The sequence below is a fragment of the Lampetra fluviatilis genome, chromosome 26, assembly GCF_964198595.1.
Source record: "Lampetra fluviatilis chromosome 26, kcLamFluv1.1, whole genome shotgun sequence".
Lineage (NCBI taxonomy): Eukaryota > Metazoa > Chordata > Hyperoartia > Petromyzontiformes > Petromyzontidae > Lampetra > Lampetra fluviatilis.
The window spans coordinates 6,538,959-6,559,426 of record NC_136300.1 but is presented as its reverse complement, the minus strand read 5'-3'; the positions used below and the strand labels follow the sequence as shown (position 1 = coordinate 6,559,426).

General features: G+C 42.1%; 1 protein-coding gene across 1 annotated transcript; it reads left to right on the top strand.

Moving 5' to 3' along the window:
• Positions 1-6,539: 6,539 nt before the first annotated feature.
• BOLA3 (bolA family member 3) lies at positions 6,540-19,893 on the top strand. The gene is made up of 4 exons (XM_078868628.1): positions 6,540-6,757; positions 8,931-9,057; positions 12,693-12,781; positions 16,227-19,893. The coding sequence occupies exons 1-4, from the start codon at positions 6,722-6,724 to the stop codon at positions 16,293-16,295; spliced, it is 321 nt and encodes a 106-aa protein (XP_078724754.1). The 5' UTR covers positions 6,540-6,721; the 3' UTR covers positions 16,296-19,893.
• Positions 19,894-20,468: the final 575 nt, after the last annotated feature.

Genomic DNA, 20,468 nt, shown 5'->3' with positions numbered 1-20,468 from the left:
GACCGACTGACAATGTAAACTTACGACGCCACTGGTGAGGCCTCGGCAACTCGTTCAGCGACGACGAATGTTCACTACATCACGGCAGTACTGTGCCTGAAGGAATTTGCGAGAGAGAGAAAAAAAAAATACAAAAGTAAAATTGCCTTTTCCCAACAATGTCAAGGGAATCCTTAACGTTTCGATTTTACAGACAATGCACGCTTTGGTAATACTTGCCTGCACGATTTGCCAGGAAGCTGCAGGAGGACTCAAACCCGTTGTCCCTGTGCAAACTGGCTAAGTGGAAAGTGCACCCACTCTTTAAGCTCACATCTAGCAAACCAAACAGCAGTTCCCTTTTTTCATATATAAGTCGGTAAGCTCCGTAAGAGATAAGGTGAGGCCTCGTATAGTGACTCCCTACGTCTCCAGCTGCGATTGCACTACTGATCAAGGTCACCTACTGAAACAATGGTCACATTTACACGCGGTGAGCTTATAGAAGGCTTTGGGGGAGGATATGGGGAAATGCCTTCAAAGAGCACATATCACATTACAGTGCGTCTGCGTGTCTGTCAGTGTCTTTGGGGTGAGTAAATAATGATATAATGAGCTGAACCTGTCCACGGTGATGTGGGCACTTTAGCAGTAACAACAAAATAATGAATGATTTCCCATCAGGTTCAATGCAACGTAAAGCATCACACACAGTGCTTACGCTGCACCCGGTGTCGTAGATATAATAGTCGTAGTTATAATAGACAACGCACACACAAGCTAGGCCAATACATTATTGGTATGTGTATTGTGCGTACAGATTTACCTACCGACGTTACGACTGCACGCACCTGCCCATCTGCCCACCTACCCATCTACTCGCCTGCCCGTCTGTATGGCGACATGCTTGTCATGTTGCCTGCACGCCTGACTTAACCCCATGATTCATGCTGACATTCTTCCACTCGCGTCATTTGTATCTGGTTGTGAACGTGGCCGTTGTGTCTCAACGCCGTTTGCTATTTTATAAAAATTAACCCGTAAAAACAAAGTTTTTCACTATAAAATCCTTTATATGCGTGGCGGCTAGAGTCCTCTCGTCCTCTGGCTTGAGATGGCTGCCACCTATGGGTCAGATGATTGCCTGCCACCATTAAGCAATTGGTAATTAAATATAATTTATTTTTTCCTAAAAAGTGTAAAATTTTGGAGAGAAAAAAATTTCACGAAAATAAATTGTCACGAACAACGAGTCTGTGTGCAAAATGTCAGCTCGATTTGATCACGGGAAGTGGGTTTAAAAACGACCGAAAGATTTGCACGGTCGTAAGCGCGCAAGCAAGCAAGTGAACTTAATATAAAGGATTTAAAAATGCAGCGTGATTACTCGTAACAATATATATTCTGCAGTGCTTGTGCTTAGCCTCGTTGGCAAGTTTGTGCGCGCAGTGTGGGTAGAATAATTATTTCCTCAATAAGTACGTAATTTTGTTGAACGCTTAAGTGATTTCCCAAACAGCCTTCGTGTGTGCGTTTAGCTAAATTTAGTTGGCACGGAACATCGCCGCTTTTTCTCAGTGAGAGAATGAAAAGGAGGAAAAGGAGAGAAGCCCTACATCACTCAAGCAATTAAGGTAATCATCACATGTAGTCGTATTGTGTGTATGCACGTTTGTCTGTCTGCCAGCTGCCTTGATACCAAAGGGAAACACAAACTTTGGCAACAATTGAATCCTGCCTTCATAACAGTATACCCAGCTGAAAAGAGTACGTAACATTTTGAAACGCGCGCCATTTGAATGCTCATACAATCCTTACGAAGGGGCTCATAGCACATTTACTGCACCGCCTGTAAATGTTTTATGGCGTTGGACTTGCAGAAAAACCCACAAATACCACGCAGTTTTACAGGACTTTTACAGCAAAGTCTGAGAGAAGTGTACTGTTGTTAAAAGTTTGTGGACTGATCCACTTAATCTATTGTAAGATTCATGATTACGTGTCCCAGTAAAATATTAGATGGCCGTGCTAGACACAGTACATATAAAACAAACTTAATTCGGTAGTTTTAACGAAATTATTTGGCTCACAAAATTTAACGTATATATCTAAACGTTTTGTAAGTTGCTCGCTCAGACTTGGGTTGTCAATTGTGTATGATAGAACGTTTAATTATGATATTGAACAAGCTGTGTAGATTTTCATGGTTGTGCTGTACGGGTCTCTTGATGTGTATACAGATTATACTACGTGTTGTTCAGCGTGATGCCTGACGTTTCACTCCAAGTGCTGGGGAGAACAACACGTTCGACATCGTGCCGAACATGTGTTACAACTATAAACACACTCATGACATCTACCGAGTGCACATATTCACGAGAAGTTGTAAAATCACAAATTATAGTTGAGACTCCAAACTAGATTCATGGAATTACTAGGCTTTAGTGTAATGCCTGAGGCTCATAGAAGCAAACTAAGGCACCCGAACAAGATGAAACACATAAGAGACAAAAATGCCACAGTGCAACAGGCCACCCAGACATTACAAATATAAATTAGACACAAGCGGTATGTTGGTGCTATTTTAAAAGTCCTATTTTTCATTGAATATATATTAAAGTCCAGTATTTCTGAAAATGTATTTAAATCCATCCGTTCACTGAATCTAATGCAATGCTTTATCAGCAAATGGGACGTTGACTCAGGATTCTCTACAACGTTTCATCACAAGTCACATCCTCAAGGTGTCTGCAGGGACGACACAGGTAATCATGGATGTTTCTCAAGAGCCTGGCCAGGAATCAAACCTAGTCCCTCGTGACTGTGGGTCCAGCACATTGCACTGCATATCCATCCACCGAAAAAAAGATGTCATGATTGCTGTACAGCACTGAGCATTCCTACAACAAGCCATTCCTGCCACTACTGGTAGCCAAGACAAAACATTCAAATTCCTTTGCTAAAATAACAATGATAACAAGGTGCCGCAATTCCAGATGAAATGATTTCAACAAGGGGCAATTGTTTGGATTTTTTTCATGTACAGCTGCAGCATTGGTCTAAATGTGTGTGCAAAATTGCAGGTGCGAGCAACGTGCATACATAAAACAAACTCTTTATATAGTCATGGCTATGGTATACGGTGGTGGTGGGGAGAGGGTCAAATGATGGATGTGATGTGGTACATTACCATAGTACATAGAATTTATCCATAAGCAGTCATACCATTTCTGTATTTTAGGTCTTCAAAGTAGAACAAAGCAGACATCTTTTTAGTGCTGGGTGACTTGACGCTCAGTGTTTTTGCCAATGAACCAGTAAGCAATGAGCCACCGGTTTCAATTTCCTCATTTGCCTGATAATATATTTTTACGGGGAATTTCCAAAGCACTGTGTGCTGTTAAAAGGACATCTAAGACCATGTGAAATAATTCACAAGAATAGGTTATTGTGTGTATGGGTGTGATAGGCAAAACCATAATTTGACAATCACCCATAACAAGGTTTTAAAAAAATGCCTATGTAACGTAAGCACCAGGATCCTCCTTTGAAAGAGATAGTGCATTGCAATGGACTGCCAACCAGGTTAAATAAAGAACATTACAGTAATTAAAGTTTATCAATATGGTCTGTAATGTGATTCAAATCACATCTTGAAGGGATGCACATTAATCACCTATTGTTTTTGTGCCAAGTTTCCTTGAGCAAAAAAAGCTCTACAATTGCTTCCTCCGGCTTCACAAAAAACATACAATATTTTCACTGTTTTACCTTATAAAGATAAAACACAAACACAAATATTTGCCATATAACCTAACATGCTGTTGGGGAATGTTCTATTAGAAAGCACCTATGGAGATTATGTTAGCAACCATCGCCATTCACCACGAAGCAGTAGTGAAATAACGACAGCATTTGTGCCAGGCTAGGTGCACTTTTAAACCATGTGAAGTGTCGAAGGCTCGGTGATAGGTTACGTGACAGAGGCAGATGTGAAGAGATAGCCGAGATGGCTGGCAGCTGCACTACCTCTGCTTTGCACTGTATCACACAAGTACACATCCGTGCACAAACCAGCAAAGTGCCAAACATCCTTTCGTCCAAAAAATCGTAACAGGTTATTTTAACGAGCACCTAGTGTGCAAAAAGACACATGAGGTGGTAAATGAGGGCAGCATCGCATATTTTATCCATCTATTGTCAAACTTACCATCAGTCTTAACACATGCAGTGAGTCGTAATTAAGGCTGAGAAAACCCATTGAGAGGACGTCATGTTCCAAATGCGACGAAGATAGTAGTGCATGTAGTGTAGATTACTATTTACAGAGCTCAATAAAAATGTATTATTACAGCCAATGCCGTCTATGCCAGGACACCTTGTGGTAGATCCCACATCTGTTGCAAAGTCAACTGACCTCCTCCCTGCTCTTACATTATCCCACCATTTGTATTTTAAGTGAGGATACGTCTCACTGAATATTTTTAGGATTACTGTAAACTGGAGTAGGCATGTGACCAGTAGCCACAGCCATGGTGAGAGTTATTACTGGATGCGGGGTCTGGAAATATTTTCAGAGTTACCATTCTTGACAAACTCAGCTTAAATAAAGCCCTGACTTCTAAGTATTCCCACAAACACAGATCATTCAACAAACAAGCAATGGGACCGTGCTAATCTCCAGACGAGGTCCCAAGTCAGTGGTAGAAATTCCACATTTCCATGGCAGGGGGGTCAGTCTCTCCATCAGATGACAGCTGCAAGATTTCCACGACGTTTTTACTCGTTTTACTCGTTTTCTGGAACGAAAAAATGCTGTAAAGTTTATTGTAAGATCAAAACATTGAGATTAATTGTCACAGCTGCTACGTAATTCCTGAAAAGGCCAATAAATTGTATTATGCTACTGCCACCACTTCAAGTGGCTCACCAGGATTTTACTCGTTCTAGATTTGAAGTTTTCGTGTCTGCAGGGATCCATATGGTTCTTTTAGGTAAACATTTATTATATACCTACGTGACTTTACCGAAAGGATTTTACTCGTTCATAAATGAAGCTTTCCTGATGCATTCCGAACGGGATGACACTGACCTCATCTCTATAACCTACTTTCTATACCGAAGAACAGAACCCTCGATACCGTACAGCTTTTATCTGTGGCGGCCCTGGCCGTCTGGAACGCAGTCTCGCTGCGGCTGCACAATCGCAGTAACAGCGGCGTTCACTCCACGCAGACTTTTAAGAGGCACTCAAAGTGCCGACCAGCTCTTTCGATCGGCTTTCGAGTGACCGCAAGCTTGGCTCCTCCAGTGCCTCAGAGTTACGGTCATTTTTGCCCGTGAAATATTGTTCGCCTTATACATTTCATTAACATGTGAACCTACTTTGACACGAATATCGTAGCTCGTCGCTGCAGGTGGATGGCAATGGGATGACAGAGCCCTCTGCTGGAAATAAATAGCATGCACATGTGTATTGAGGGCCAGAGTACAGTACTTCCAAATTAGTCTCAACAAAGTATGGCAATCATGAACAAATATCACCTGGTCTTCCTATGCAATGATTGCCCCCTTCAATGTGAATATGGTATTTCCACCATTGACTCAGTCTCTAAGAGTTGGAGCAGATACTGCTTTGTCTGTACGACTTAATCTGGCAGTGGATATCATGAATGAAGATGGCCCAATCCAGACCAGTATTGTAATTTCCACAGCATCTTGAGTTGCCGGTTTAATATCATCATCAGCCATGATCTATCAATTACTGGATGAATGCCTCCAAATTTGGGATGCCACCATTCCAAAGAACAAATCATGCCAATTTCCGTACTGGTGGTCCGGGTCAAATCCGGACAGGTGGCAATGTCATCACCATCCCTCGCGTTGAAACACCACGTGGCCTTAGCGGTAGCGCGGTCGCCGCTTCTTGCTGTTGCAGAGGTTCACAGTTCGAAGCCAGCGGCCGCCCTGAATAATAGTGCGGTCGGCTTCACCCCCAATTGGAATGCCACTCGCCGTCTGATTCACTCGCAGTGGAAGTGAAATATCCGAGTTGGCCATTGTGCTGCGGCGTCACGGTCCACACTTGGAAATTTTGAAAAGTTACCCCGCAAATTACTCGATTGGGATTATGAATAAGAACAACGAGAATCAGTAGTGTTGGCTTTCCTGGGGAAACGAGAGTAGTAAATACATTTTATTGTAAAATAGGCCAGCAGAGAATTCCACGTACAATCTGAAAAGGGATATTCAGAGCCATCAATGAATTGTTTAAACGACGCGCCTGGGTATTACGTCATCGTACAATGCCGCAACACCTTTAAACAAAAGTTGTACAATGACGTCACCTACAACTTTGGTGGGGTGACGTCATCCTCCATACACTCGTTGCGACCTCCACCCGACTCGTTGGCAACGATGACGTTCCCCCCGCGCGTGTTTCCCGCGATGACGCAACGACAAAACACAGCGCCGTGACGCGCCATGCGGGCCCCCGAGACATGACGTCAACGCACCGCAAACCTTATAAATGACGTCACGGCCTACAGCTGTCACCTCCCTCCCATGCTGAGTGACGTCATCACCGCGCCGCCGCCGCCGCAGCAGCTGACGCCGGGCCACGCTTGTCAATGTCACATGTCCCGGTCATCGTAACTTACTTTTAAATTTCCCCCATATTGTTATTATTATTGGTCTAAGTTACCGTAAACTCTGGTGTACGCTGCGTTGGATATCTTCAAGGATGTTCGCCTTTCGGCGTTTGATCTCCGCGCAGCTGGTGAGTTGAGGGTGAACGGTTCGGGTTGAAAGTCGTGTTGCATAAGCGACACGCGGGTTCAAAGTGCCCTCCTGGAGTTTTGACGTTGTGTGGCCATGTACGGATCAAAGGGTGTACGCGTGTTCAGTGGACGTCGGGCAATACGGGGGTGGGAATCTGTGTGTAGAAGAGCTTCATAGCTCATCGGATTCCTCCGGTCTAAATCGAGATCGCCCAGTGCAGATGGAATTATGCGGGTGGTCTGTGGATCGCCACGTCGCAAGACGGCTTGGAGAGGCCTCCATCCAGCGGTGGATTGATCGTGGCAGATGATTGATACTGCAACGATGGAAGGGGGTGGTCCCCGTCGTGGGATGGTGGAATGTCCGCCACTGGCTAAAAAGCACGTGGACATTGAGCACTGCCCGACATTTATTTCGGCGTGGACACACTTTCCGTTTTGAATGTTTGCAAATTTAACACCATTTGCATTGCACGGTGAAATCCCTTCTTAACCCGTTATCCTTCAGGGGTCGATAAAATAAGTAGCGTATTGTGGAAACTCAGTCGCGGGTCGTCCTTAACAGACTACGCCCAGGCATAGGAATGTGGAATTTCCACCGCTGCCTCAATGCCGCCAAGAGATGAACATTGCCCAATGTTGCTGTTCACGCCGTGCGGCACTTTTGAGCTTGATTTGTGAATGTCACGTAACTTTCTCTTCTTGCTACACATCCCTGCAGAGCTCTTCACTTCAAGGCGTCCCCGGCTAAATGCAGGTCCTCAAGCTCCTGTCGCAGTGGCCGGCTTGAGAGACGTTTCATGGCATGTTTAGTTGCTCAAGCTGAAAAAAAAATGATTTCACAAGAGCAGCGAGATCCATCGGGGCAGTTTTAACCGATAAGGTCTCCTTCGCGAGTAACTGCTTTTCGAGGCAACTGCGGTGCCCCCCGTGTTACATCACAGGGCTGTGAGATATGGCGAAAGTTTGAGGCCATCATTCAGCAGTGGATAGATCATGGATTAACCATAACGTGAACACCGGTAATCCTCGCAGCAGCAGCGGCTTTTAGCTAGCGATCGAACAAAGATGGTCACTTGTATCGCGCGCTTTCAGATGCGCTTCTGCGTCCGTCTGGAACGCTCTTCCTATATTAGGAAGATACTGGAACTTATACACTTTTAAATCTAGATTGAAAACGAATTTCTTTACAACTGCTTTTTGTGTTTAGTCGGTTGTCCCAGCACCTCCGATTGGCACGGTTGGCTACGTACGGCTACGTACGGCGCGAAAGAAGTTCAACATACATACGTACAAAGTGGACTGCACAATTTACACATACTGTAGATGGAAAGCATTGGCTGACATGGGGAGCTGAAATGGATTCCTCTGAACAAAACCTGGACTTAGCTATCATCACATTTACAATCTTTACACCAGAGTCAACGGGCAAGAATATTTCATTGCTTGATTTGCCTCTCATTAATATTTCCCTGCAAAATTTCCATTCATTTGTTGGTAATGAAGGGCCATTTAAACCTAGGGGGAGGGGCAGCAGTGTTTATGCTCCACTGCCAAAGCAACATCACCAAATATCTTGTGAGGGCAATGGCTGCTGTATATTTGGATCTTGATTTGAAGCTTTCGTGACTGCAGGAATCCATACTCTTTGGTTCTTTCGGTAAAGTCAAAATAAAACAATAAAAAATAATATATCACGACGTTTCGATCGCAACACAAGCGGTCGTCCGTGTTTTAGGACAAGCGGTCGTCCGTGTTGAGGACGACCGCTTGTGTTGCGATCGAAACGTCGTGATATCTTATTTTCATTTTGTTTTATTTTTCTACCTACGTAACATTACCGAAAGAACCAAAGAGTATGTATATTTGGAGTTTACATGTTCTCCCTGTGGTCACATGGGTTTTTCTCCGTGTTCTCTGGTTTTTCCTTCCACATTTACAAATATGAGTTGAGAGTATTTGGTTACGATACATTCCCACAATATAAAGCCACTTCATTGGGCTATTATTTGTGGCCAGGTCAATTCTAAAAAGAGAGCTATATAGCTCAGTGGCCCTTATCTGGTAAAATCTAACGTAATTAATTGTTTAGTTTATAGTAAGGGTCACACGGGCTGACTGGTCGCTTTGTGTCTCCGAATGCTCGTGATGCATGTGCTGCGATTACTCCAGGAGCGTGCGCGTGCCGGGCTGCTGCGGCGAGCGAGCTCGGCTGGCTCCGAGGGCGAGGTGCGCATTTCCAGCGTCCTCCAGGAGAAGTTCCCCAACGCCAAGCAGGTCCGCGTGGTCGACGTCTCTGGTGAGGCTGTCGCTGCTGCTGCCGTTGACTGCCCGTCAATTCAGCCTCCCTGCGGGCCGTGCATTTGAACTCATTGGTGTCGATGTGTGTTAATAGGTAAAGGTAAAAAAAAGATAAAGGTGCAGCTCTGCGAATTCTTGCTCATGTCACTGGTGACAAGAAGAGCCTCCACTGAAGGAAACCCCGCTAGGATTATTTGGCCTGTTATTCTGCACTGGCCAGGCATCTTAGAAGAGGTGGTAGTAGTCACACTTTACCCAACCACACGTGACTTGCTGACACTGGCGGAGGCTGTGGGGAGGGCGGGGTGGCACGTGCCTCCTCGATTATCCGATCGAAATCCCTCTTTTAGATCGGATCATTGGGGTTTATTAGTAATAAATCAGCATTTTGCGACGCCCGCTGCCACTGTGTAGCATATTATTTATTATGTGCCAGGGACTCTATGAGATGATAGGGCAATAGTCTCAGTCCATAATTGGCAATAAGTAATGGCAAAGCAGTTATAAGTGACTCTCAGAATTGTGCGCAGTTGCGTATACAGTACACCCTGAAGGCAAACGTTCAGGGAGCGCGATGCCGATCACACACGGTTCGAATTCGACCCTCGATCAATGGCTTAGCCATCGCCGCACACGCGTCGAATAAAAAGCAAGGGACAAGTCCTTACTTACTAACAACTCCTATCATTTTTCATTGCTGGAGGGGTTGCTCTCCTATCTGAAAATCCTGGCTCCACCATTGCCTGTTGATCGACTCAACTGTGGTGTAACCCTTTGAACTGAGTGGGCAGACGTGGGGATTTTTATGAAACGTACACCATTGTTTCAACTGCCACACCGGGAGATTGAACCGCTACCTTTGGATTGAAAGTTCAGTGTGCAAACCGGCTGCATCCATACGTGCGTTAATGTATGTCTGTCTGTATTATTACGTGCAATGAGGGATCAGGGGTGAATAAGGTTAGCTCACTTTCACTATGCACCCAGCCACTGGAGTTAAAGTCCCGGTCATGGCTAATGTCAGTGGCTATTGATATCTTAACTAATCCTGGTCTCCCCCCTCGTTGATCAGCATTGAGAAGTATGATCAAACAACTCCCTTGACAGAATCACTGTGGAAAAGGCTCTCATCCAGCAGTGGGTTGCCAAACTGGCTGTAAAGTAGAATTATTTGATTTAGACCTCTAAATCACTTGCTATCGGTGTTCCTACAATGCTTGGTGGTTAGAGAAATGCGGTATCCGTAACTTGTTTACGTAATTGCTGTTGTGCGTGCTCTCCCGGCATGCCCCATTAACTACAGATTATCCCACTATTTTAGGGCCACACATACTGCATCCACCATACACGTCTGGAATGTACAGCACCCACACAATTACATGGTTCTTTAATAGTCTGCTTAAGTCTACAGCATTCCTCTGCTGCATCAGCAGGAGTTGTTTTTTTGTTTGAAGTTTCATATAATTTAAGCTGCTATGTCTGCATGTAGTGGAAAAGTAAATTGCCTTGAAAATTTCCTTAATATTCCATAAATGTCTTGTTACATCTTGTCGTGTTGTACAAATTCTTGGCTTGTTTAGATTTCATGTGTCCATTAGCTTTCACTTCATGTGAATTCAATTAACTTGTCAAGCAGCTTAAATATAAATTATGTCTAGCAGCAGTAGTCCCATAAATAAAATGTATTATAAATACTTGGCATATACTGTAATTGCTAAAGCAACAGTAATGCATTTTGTATATGTTTTTTTCCTTCATATTTATGTCAGTATTCATGGACATTATAAGCCATTATCGTATCCACTGCTGAATGAGAGCTTCCCCATGCCTTCAGCATCTCTCATGGTCTTGCAATGTAACAAGTATAACCCGTAAAAACAAAGTTTTTCACTATAAATCCTTTATATGCGTGGCGGCTAGAGTCCTCTCGTCCTCTGGCTTGAGATGGCTGCCACCTATGGGTCAGATGATTGCATGGCAGCATTAAGCAATTGGTAATTAAATATAATATTTTTGTCCTAAAAAGTGTAAAATTTTGGAAAAAAAATTTCACGAACATTAATTGTCACGCACAACGAGTCTGTGTGGAAAATGTCAGCTCGATTTGATCACGGGAAGTGGGTTAAAAAACGACCGAAAGATTTGCATGGTCCTAAGCAAGCAAGCGAATTTAATATAAAGTATTTTAAAATCCATGAAGTTTTTTTGCACGAGCTGAGTTTATTTCCGCATGGACGTATTACCGGGTGTGTTCCGTTGTTTGGCTGTCACTTGCATCGTTCGTTTTAATGAACGGGCACTGTCCTATCCAGCGACGTGTCCTGCCCAAGCCCATATTTCTTAACAGTCCGTACGACAACGCAAGGGTTTTTTGCAGCCAATATTAAGATGTATAAAGGATTTTCCAGTTTGGAGTGAATACGTGTTATCTGTGCGTATATAAAGTAACTGACGTGTACATTTAAAAGTACAAAGAAGACTATTTTTGTCTCCTAGAAAAAGCATTGTCTCGATGTTTTTATTTTATAGTCGTTCAGGAAGACGATGGTTTATAGTTTAAGTTTTAAATACACGTAGAGGATGGGTGGGATTTTGTTATTACAATGCTAATTGTGTAAAATTTTATAAAAGTAGAGAAGGCAGGGTGCGGTAGTGATGGGCAAAGTTTCCAACAATTTGGATCTATGAATAAAATTGGACTTTATTTAAATGTGTTGTCTTTCACAATGCCATGGGATGGATCAAACCCTTTGCAATGGTGTCTGGGGAATTATTACAGTTAAAATCAGTGAATGATTGTATTTTGTGGGGAAACTATTGTATCATAAAACTGATCGTGGGTATTGTTTTATGATTATATTTTTTTGTTAAGAGGAAATTAAACTCAAAGTACTTTAACAGTACCTTGCTGTTGTGTCGTCTTATTAATGATACATTCCACAGAAAAGTTGTATTTATAATAACTATATATATGCAACTATTGATCAGTTAGGAGTGTTCAGGAAAATGAAATTAAAACTGGCAAGTGCACAAAGAAGCATGGAGAGATACATGTTTGGAATTACATTGAGACAGAAAGAGGAACTTGAATTGGAGACCATGCAGGTTCGAGACGTAACATGGACTTAAAAAGAGTAAGTGGGCAGGACACATTATTATAATACTCGTACTTTATATTTAAGCTTTTAAAGGCCCATCGAAGCTAAGCAACTCTAAGCAGAAGGGATGATGGCCGGTGATCTCAAATAAATTAGGGAACACGCTCTAGAGTGCATCCACCACGGAGGTATGAAACCAACCTATGTGCAGGTATTAGATAGATTGGTACATCCCAGGACTGTGAGAGATGGTGACGACTTGGGGAGGCCTTCATCCAGCAATAGACTTGTCATGGCTGATGATGAGTGTTCTAGTGACATCACTTTTACATCACCCCAATGCATTTTAAACATCACTGTGGTGACATCCATAGAGCACTCCTAACCGTGAATTTAAATATCTTGTCACATTATCGTCGGCTAGATGCCGAGGCCATCGAGCCCGGAGCACGTATCCGCAAGATAACATCTGACTGTTTTCAGCTTTCTTCTCCCCTTAAATGTCGCGCCTGCGTTGCCACGTGGTGCGTTGCAGGTGGCTGTGGGGCCATGTACGAAGTGCACGTGGAGTCGGAGGAGTTCCGAGGAAAGCGCGTGGTGATGCAGCATCACATGATCAACCAGGTGGGGGCCCCCGTGAGCCAGTCCCTCCCACAGCCAGCCATGCTTTGCGTAGGCTTGGGGGGGGGGCTGTCATTACTCACGGGAATGAGTTCCTGACCCCTCCCCACCTCTCGCTTCTGGCCCATGATTAGAACATTGCCATTCACACCGCTATGCACACTCGAGTTTGTCAGCTGAATGCGTGCATTGATTACGATGCTGTAACAACAAGGCGAGGAGGTGTATAAGTGAGATTGAAGGAGTGGATATGAAGGCTATTGTCACGTACATCGTATGGCATGCTAGTTATATTACAGTAAAACCTTGCCGAATGCGGGGGTTACGTTCCTGGAAAATACAATGTTGGGCCAAACTGCGTTTGAGAAATAATAGGCCTAATGTGAAAATTAGGGAATTATCACCTCCCTCTTTATTTAATTTCATCTCAATGATTTCACCCCACTTGGTATCACATCGAAATAAAAACAGACACATAATACATTTTAATAGAATATGAGAAAACATATTAAAACATAGAATGAAATAATCGTTTCCTCCGATTTCTTAATCGTTCTCACAATCGATTAATTCAAGTACCTTCCAACAGATGCATCACTTTTCTCACCACTACCACCACTCAACTTGTGCTTAGAGGCCACGATGAAACATTGTCTAGGAGCACTGAAAAGGAGTTATAGTCGTGAGATTATCAACACAACAGCGTGGAAGATGTGCACGGAATGCTGCTAACGTACGGAGTGAGACCGCACGAGAGCGCTGGGGAGGGAAGGTCACGATGAGATAGCCATCCGCAGCGTCTAATGTACAGTACGGTACGAGCAGGCGGTGAACTACTTGTCCAGACGGAGATGAGAATCTCAGCAGCGTCAAACCGCGCACAGCCAAAACATCACCCCCATACTCTTAGTTTTTTCGGTAAAGTCACATAGGTAAAAGAAGCTTGTGTTGCCTCCGAAACGTCGTGATTTTTATTATTTTATTTTTATTAATTTTATTTCATTTTTTTTTACCTACATGACTTTACCGAAAAAACCTAGAGTGTATGAATCCTTGCAGTCACGAAAGCTTCAAATCTAGAATCATCACCCCCATTTCGATTTAAAGCTTTCGTGACTGCAGGGATTCATCTTCTTGGTTCTTTCGGTAAAGTCACGTAGAAGGGAAGTAATAAAATAATAAAAATAAAACATAATAAAATAATATAATATAAAATAATATAATACAATAAAATAATATAATAAAATAATTATTTTATTATGTTTCATTTTTATTATTTTATTACTTCCCTTCTACGTGACTTTACCGAAAGAACCAAGAAGACATCACCCCCATGTTCCGGAAAACGTACCTTACGTGAACTGTGTCTTAGCAGAAACATGCATTTGTTAAAACAGCATTGGGCAAAGCACGACTGACTATAAGAAAACAAGTTTTGCTGGCTGGCTGGGCAGTACCATCACCGCAAACATCTGCATGATGACGTCATCCGTATCCCACAGCGCTGTCACCTGTGTTCGTGCGTTGTGCCGACATCAAGCATCAACCCCCCCCTCCCTCACCAAGTGCCGGATTTAGGCGTAAGCTAAGTAAACTACAGCTTAGGGCCTCGCATTGAGGGACCTCTAAATACGAAACAATACAAATTTTCAAGTTTACATAATCAGTTGAAAAATAAAGGACAAAGGGAAAAAAAATGCTCTAAAATGGTTATTTTCTTTCCGATATGACTTATACACAGGCATTCCTCGATTTACAAAATCTAAGCTTTAGTAAGCTTAGGGGCCCCAGCAATGTCATAATCTGGCCCTGGCCGTGTATCCCACCCAAATTCACGGGCAGTGTTAATATGATACAGTGTAGTTTTCATTACATTGTGGTGCATAGGAGTCTGATCCAAAATGACTATTCAATTTATGAGGATGGTGCAGGAGATGACATTATTAAACGTTGGTGAATGAGGTTTCTACTCGAGAGCAGATATGAACTCGCCGAGAAGGAACATAGGGAGTATCAAGACGATAGAAATTAAGAAATGAAACTGTTGGGAAAAATCTAGGCCAACAGGAAACTGGTGCAAAAGATACAAAAATGCAGAATTATTTCGCGTGTAAAAGAATGGAGGTTGACAAAGCCGGGCGCTGGTGGCGTATGTCTCTAATCCAGCACAGCGGAGGCGATGTTTGGTGGATGGCACAAATGTTGAAAAACTGTCTTCCATACCCCGACTTGCCAGGAGAAGTCAGTACAGCTAAATACGGACGAACATCATCTGTCCCTCCTATATGGGAAAGGTTGTTGCCACCCCCGCCCCCCCAATGGGTTTTGTCTGGGTGCTCCAGTTTCCTCCCACATGTATAAACACTGATTAATTGGCTAATAACATTTCAGATTTAGAGGTCGGCAGAGCTTTCTCAATCTTTGGCGGCCGATTCACCACCCGGCCGCCTTCTAGATTGTCTGATTCTCAGCCATTGTGCGATTCAATTTGCATGAACAATGATGCTATATATGAAACTAAACGTTACTATGATTTAATGACCATCGGTGGACTAGTAATGCCATGTGTATGGACAAAGTAGTAGAGGTCGTCCATGCAAGAGGTGCATTGAGATCATAAGGCAGGAGTTCAAAGCGGTAAGTGTAGGCCTACTGGAAGCGATTGCAAGAGAAACAAGAAAAGATTGGTATAGAGATGAAAGTGGTCCTGAATTTGGACTTGAAGGGAGTCATTGGTGTGGATAGTGAATGGAAGGAAGTTCTAGATGGTGGGAGCAACAGATGTAAAGGGGTGACCGCATTGTTTGGGGGGGGGGGGAGAGAACGGTGGAAGCTACCATGGAAAGTGTGGGATATTCAGAGATAACGAGCATATGGCAAGGTCAATAATATGAAGTGGCTGGCTGAATAAGAGCACTGATGGTTATGCCTTTGTCACAATACCAGCTCTGTGGAGATCCTTGGTTTAAATCCCAGACAGCTGCTCAAAATTAAAGCCATGTTACAAGTATAAATGTTCAATAGTCTCAGCTTGGATGAGCACAGTTTATGCAGCAAGTTATGAAGAAAAAATTGCATTTCACGTATTACAATGGCTCTCAACACAACAGAGTTCACTTTTGTATAAATTCAAACTCGAGCATCACACGAGTGCACCCCACAAATGAGAAATAACCGCAACGGCGGTTTTAATATGTGTGCTGTTCTCCCTTTTAATGGAATGACACATTTCACGGGTTGTGTTTTTTTTTTCATCTAAAACATGCCAGCTATATCTTGGCCTGGCACTGATGCAACGCGTTATTTACACCACTCTATTTTCATACGTGAAAAAGGGGTTATTGTCATCTCACAACGTTTGCACTGTGTTACATATCTGTTTGTTTCTGACACTTTGTAATCACTGAACTCACAATGCAGCTACGTGTGTATTTGCTTCTCTTTGCAGGCACTGAAAGATGAGATCAAGGGAATGCACGGACTGCGAATATTTACAACAGTTCCGGAAGAAAAATAATTGGGAGTCTTAAGCCTCTGTTAGCAGGCATTTGTTCGTATATATACGTGTGTGTTGCTGCCATTTTGCCCATTTGGAACGTTTGGGAATTTGTACAAGCTCACATACATAAAAAAAAACACAGACAAAATGAAAGGGTTTTAGTTGCTTGCTGAAAGATCTGGGTTGTCACAGTCGTGTTCTAAATAGGCAGCTTGAGTTCTCACATTACTATCCCAAACGGGAAACTTATTACCTCCGATCGGTGCACAGGGATATGATTATAGTTGCAATCCTGAGTGTCCGAATTTAGGAAGAGGATTTTGTTAACATAGATATGTGACTTTAAAAGGGACTCACGATTGCAGCTTAAAGTGGTTTTGTTAATTCCTTCATTTTCAAACCGCACATTTTGGCAGCATCAATAGATATATGCAGTTGCGTACTTATGCATACATGTTACACTTATTTACTGTTATCTGCCGTTTCTCAGAAGAATACTACGAAATTACCACCCATAGTTTATTAATGTGGCCAAGGATTTACATACTGTAAGAGCAAATTATTATAGGAAACGGACAGAACATTTCCACCCATAGTATACGCATCTAAAGTCATCTGTAGAATGGCAGAAATGTTACTATTACATGGCAATCTCTTTTTCTAACCATTCTCCATAATAGTGCGAACATACATGAGCCTAATTGTTACAGCAGCTTCAAAGGACTGCACGTACACGTCTTGCAAACATATATCTTTAGAATTCTCTAGTTGCCTTTATGTAGATGTTATGCTTTTGTACATTTTACAAGCAAAACATTTCTCCAGTTATAGTGTTATCGCTGGGCACATCAAGGAAAAGGGAAGATGATGTTTTCAAATTGAGGTTGTAGGCAGGGCTGGTCTGCCTGTAGAATCACTGTGTTTGTTTTGTTGTGGGTATGCCTCCTAAGAAATTGGAAATGCCAATCTCAGAGGTTAATGTCGCCACTACATCAAGCCTGCAGCACGAAACTGCATTGCAAGCGAGCCAATATCGCCCTCGACAGGAACACATTTTTCCCGTGCGTTTCATCCATATGGAGCAGCATCTATACATTTGCTTTGTCTGGTTATTAATCCATAGCAACACAACATTGCTTTCAACTAATTGCATGTTTCAATAAAGGAATGAATTGCGCACATACCTGTACATTTCTGCATCTCCTTCACTAGAGATTTTTTTTGTTTTTTTTGCTGAATTTTTTATTTTTCAAATTCAGATTTGTATCACTTAATCCAGTATTGCGCTGTGCATCAGGAACTTAAGTTGATTTTCCTTCATGGAGAGGTGGTTCAGTCAGGGCAGATGCACACGACCACAATTTAAGCCGTACATATTAAGTTTCGGTAACAAATTGAGATTGGCAAACAGTTCTTTGAATATGCAAGGCGTATGGAGAATCTCTGAAATTTGTTGGAAACCTAGTCTATGTTTAAATGTGCCCAATAATGTAAATCGTAAAACAAACGTTGGCCAAATGGCAACAATGTTTTAACATGGTCAAAATGAAAGCCTGCATATTCCTCTTAGGCAGCACGCATACTTTTTTAGATAGAAACTGCCAATTTTTATATTTACATATAGAATGCCAATTACTGCAATTCCAATGCTGCAGTCTTCCTACTGTTGGGGATATATAATGTGTCATTAAGTGATTCAAATGAAAGTATCTTTAATTTCTCATTCATGCCACCTTTTCATTATCCTGCTTCATGTCATAATGTGTGGAATTATGGGTAACTTATTTGAAGGCTAGATTTTGGGAACCGCAACAATGGTTTTGGATTTTGGTTTTCTAGTTGCAAAGCTTAATTTTCTGTAACATCTGTATGAAATAACACATTTTTATAAGCATTAGATTGCCCATTTAATAAACCCCATTTAAGACATTAAGAGTAACAAGTCTTGTAAGCTGATGTATGCACTAATGTAATAGAGCAGATAATGTTCATGCTACGGTATATAAGAGATATATTTAAATCTTGACTTAAAGCGTTCGTGACTGCAGGAATTCATTATATTTGGGTCTTTCGGTAAAGTCACGTAGATAGAAAAATAACAATAAAAATCACGACGTTTCGATCGCAACACAAGCAATCGTCTTCAGGTGAAAAAATTCAGCGTCGTAATTTGTTTTTATTTTTCTATCTACGTGACTTTACGGAAAGACCCAAAGAGTATAGATATATTTAACATTAAAATAAACAGTCTGGCTGTGAAACGCACAAACGTAGAATCGCGAGTTGGTTAACAAATGTTTGCACTGCTGTGTCATTTGCTGTAAACCGAAGTGTCAAGACTTGCAATTGTGTATCGATGTAAGTTATAAAATGCTTGACTGAAATTAATTTAATTCACATTCTTGCTTCTGCAAAATGTTTGTTGTCATCGGTAAGAAGTTTAAAGATCGGAAAGCCATCCGTGTATTGTAGCGATGTATGAATTAGAAATCGAATCTGCGTCAATTGCTAAGATTTTAAAGAGTGATTCAATTCACGTGTTACACTTGGATACGAGATGTTTACCGCTTTGACTAAATTAGACAATGTGAATGTTTGCAGCGCGTTTGAATTGCTGGCACAGGTAAAAAAGAAAACATGTTTGCCTTATTTGTGACTTGCTGTGATTTGAACTGTGGTCAGGGAGTTGTAAAATTGGTTGAATGTTGAATTAATATAAGGAAATAAATGGACGTGACATTGCACTGCTCTGCCTATACTTTTCCGCTCTGATGGTTCAACATTAAATTTTGATTTAAAGCTTTCGTGACTGCAGGGATTCATTAAATAATACAAATATATATGTTATTGTTTCCCTTCTACGTGACTTTACCGAAAGAACCAAGAATATGGTTCAACATTAATCGAGCACATTTTCGATGTGATTTGAACAATATGAATGCTGAGCAACACTGACTTGTCTATGGTTTTCTAAGCAAACTTTATATATATAATGTTGCATATGGTGTGAGCATAAAATAGCAATTGGTGCTTGATGTATATTTAACCATGATCAATGTTATCCTGAGATGCAACTATAAAAATGTTTTCTTGTTTCGCTATTGGGTTTGTAGGTGGTCTAATAGCCCCAATGTTCGGAGTCACTTTGAAGGTTGCATTGTTACGATTGGAAACGTATGCAAGGAATCCTCGAAGTACACTGCCGTCAAAGTGGAGATGCACTACCCTGTGCCATTTTGCAATGAGAGATTACGCTTGTCATTTTCATAGTCCAAACCCAATGTTTTAAAGTGACCTCCAAATAAGTCACATTTCAAAAGTAATATAATTAGTATAATTACCCCAATACAACTTGGGTTGAATGATCATTCTACTCTCACCTGTATTAGTAAAGGTCATTGTGGATACAGATATTTAGAATATTAGTCTCTCTTGGCCATTGCCTGCGGGGCATCGTGTGAATATGACACTTTTTTTTCCAGGAGCTTGTGTTAATTCCAATTGCAGTCACAGTCTCGTGTTCAGTGTGCAGATTTGCATTGATGTTTTGTGTGTTTAAGACATTATTAAGGTGTGTTGTATGTGTGTCACAGTTACAGATGCTTCTCTAATTCAATAAAATCTTTCGTAACATTCTTATGTTGAGAGTTGTGCTATTTATAAAAACGTCATTCATACCTGTGTTGAAAACAAGTTGAAATATATCTTTTTTCCCACGATAGAAAATATTATGCATTGATTTCAAACACATTGGACAGAGCGAGTCAACGATACAAGTGTCACATGACCTCGATCTCTCACCTTGCCTCATGCATCGCAAATCTGCGACACGGGCTCAACATGCCTGTGTTCAAGAATACATTTCTCCAATGTACTTTTTCGTCACCCAAATCCCTCTAATCCATCGATGACATTTACATCACCGAAAGGTCATGTCGGGTTATGCCCGCACTTCCCCCTTCTTTGCGGGCACACAGCACACCTGCGATTTTGACCGTCACTTTCTGCACGTCCCTTGCCGCCGGAAATTCTTGGTCCGAAGAAATCGGGTCAAAGGTCAAGGTGTGTCTCGTGTCAGCCACTCACCTCAACTGGTGCCCCCTTAGCCAGCGGTGTAAATCCCACAGCTGCATTGGAGAGAGTTCCTCCAAGCGACGACAAATGTCGGCTTTTCATCACAATGGTACTTGT

Bases quoted from the DNA above. Each gene is read 5' to 3' on its own strand.
- BOLA3 (XM_078868628.1), top strand. From the start codon at position 6,722: ATGTTCGCCTTTCGGCGTTTGATCTCCGCGCAGCTG. The intron at 9,058-12,692 runs GTGAGGCTGTCG...GGTGCGTTGCAG, and splicing joins CCGCGTGGTCGACGTCTCTG to GTGGCTGTGGGGCCATGTAC. The intron at 12,782-16,226 runs GTGGGGGCCCCC...TTCTCTTTGCAG, and splicing joins AGCATCACATGATCAACCAG to GCACTGAAAGATGAGATCAA.